Source organism: Triticum urartu, chromosome 3A (assembly GCF_056163025.1).
Source record: "Triticum urartu cultivar PI428250 chromosome 3A, HENAU_Tu73, whole genome shotgun sequence".
Taxonomy (NCBI): domain Eukaryota; kingdom Viridiplantae; phylum Streptophyta; class Magnoliopsida; order Poales; family Poaceae; genus Triticum; species Triticum urartu.
Genome location: NC_141875.1, coordinates 387,877,019 through 387,878,594, shown reverse-complemented (window position 1 = coordinate 387,878,594; position 1,576 = coordinate 387,877,019). Strand labels below are relative to the sequence as shown.

The 1,576-nt window shown below is 50.3% G+C and overlaps 1 protein-coding gene across 1 annotated transcript; it reads left to right on the top strand.

Annotated features, from left to right (window-relative positions):
* Positions 1-329: 329 nt before the first annotated feature.
* Positions 330-1,189, top strand: LOC125546835 (putative E3 ubiquitin-protein ligase SINA-like 6). Its single transcript, XM_048710952.2, has 2 exons — positions 330-404; positions 494-1,189. Exons 1-2 carry the CDS (start codon positions 330-332, stop codon positions 1,187-1,189), a joined length of 771 nt encoding a protein of 256 aa, XP_048566909.2.
* Positions 1,190-1,576: the final 387 nt, after the last annotated feature.

The window sequence follows — 1,576 nt, the reverse complement described above, 5'->3', positions numbered from 1 at the left end:
AATTTATACAAAAAATTATTAGCATTCACATAACAACATATTTATTATTAGATCCATCTCGAAATATATTTTCATATTATATTTATTAGATGTTGTAGATGTTAATATTTTTTAATATAAATTTAGTCAAACATAGCAAACTTTAATTTCAGACAAAGCTAATGTGCGGAGTAAAAAGGATCGGAGGGAGTACTTGCATGTGTTGATTTAATGCACCTTGAAGTAGTATAAAATTATGTGACGGTAAAGCTTTGTAATACCCCGGCCCAAGTCGAGAGATGGTTGTGCACGAGGAGGGCGAGATCATGCAGACCGAACAGGACCCAACGATGGAGCTCTCTAAGGTCTCGATGGACCTCACCGTGCTCCACTGCCCCTTGTGCCTCCCCCTTGATGCCTCCAGTGTATGAGGTTCAAATACACCTCGTCCGTTCGGCTGATTGAGCTAGGTGCAGGTTTCTTGATTGATGTGCTGTTCGATTGATTTCTGTAGTGCAAGGGAGGGCACCTGGCCTGCGCGGACTGCCGCGTCGAGCGCCCCGGGAACCAGCGGCAGTGCCAGAAGTGCGAGCGTGGCGGTGGCTTCGACGTGCGGAACACGGCGGTGGACTCCGTCCTTTCGTCGGTGAGGGTGGAGTGCCCACACGAAGGCTGTGGGCTCTACGTCACTTACCACAAGCTCGCCGATCACCAGAGCGTGTGTCCGCTCGCGCCCTGCAAATGCCCCGTGCCCGTCTGTGGCTACGAAGGCCCGCCGCCGGCACTCTACCACCACATCAGCACCACGCATCCCATTCCCGTGCACAGGATCCAGTACGGCAAGGTGCTCCAGCTGCAAGTGCCACTGTCGGAGCCACGGCTCTTGCTGTTCACGGAGGAGGACCGCCGCATGTTTTTCTTGGTCGGCAGCGTGCTCGACATCGGCGCGCCCATCACCGTGTCGGTCGTCTGCATCAGAGCGGGGGCGTCCCCACTGCCGCACTACGTGGCCAAGCTGTGGGCGAACGGCCCGCCGGGGGAGCCCAAAGGCACGACCGACGCCGTCAAGGTGGAAATGGAGGTGACAAGCAGCAAGGATCCCGGCGACGTCGACGTGCAGGAGCTGACCTTCTTGACAGTTCGGCCCAAGCTGCTGGCCGGGGCTAAGCTTGTGTCCTTCCACATTCAGATTGACAAGCTCACGTCCTAAATGTTTCTACAGTGCCTTCTGTTTATCTTGGTAATATGCTAATCTAGGGATTACCTTGGTCTACTTTAGCTTAAGAAATGGTGGGTTTTGGTGGCGATGCAGCAATTACTTCGACATCAGATCAGTAATTTCCAACAGTCGAACGGATATTTTGTGTCTGTTGGATATAAAGTTCCTTTGGGTAAGAAGTAGTACTTGTCATCAAAATGGATAAAAGGAGATGTATGTAGACGTATTTTAGTTCTAGATACGCCCCTTTTTATCCATTTTGATGACAAGCACTCCCTCCGTTCCACAATACATGCCTTCCATTTGTCAAAATATAGATGTATCTAGACATGTTTTAGTATATAGGTACATCCATGATAGAGCCAATCGGATGGTTGA

Coding starts and splice junctions, on each gene's coding strand:
- LOC125546835 (XM_048710952.2), top strand. CDS start 330: ATGGAGCTCTCTAAGGTCTCGATGGACCTCACCGTGCTCCACTGCCCC. Junction 405..493: donor TCCCCCTTGATGCCTCCAGT/GTATGAGGTTCA, acceptor TGATTTCTGTAG/TGCAAGGGAGGGCACCTGGC.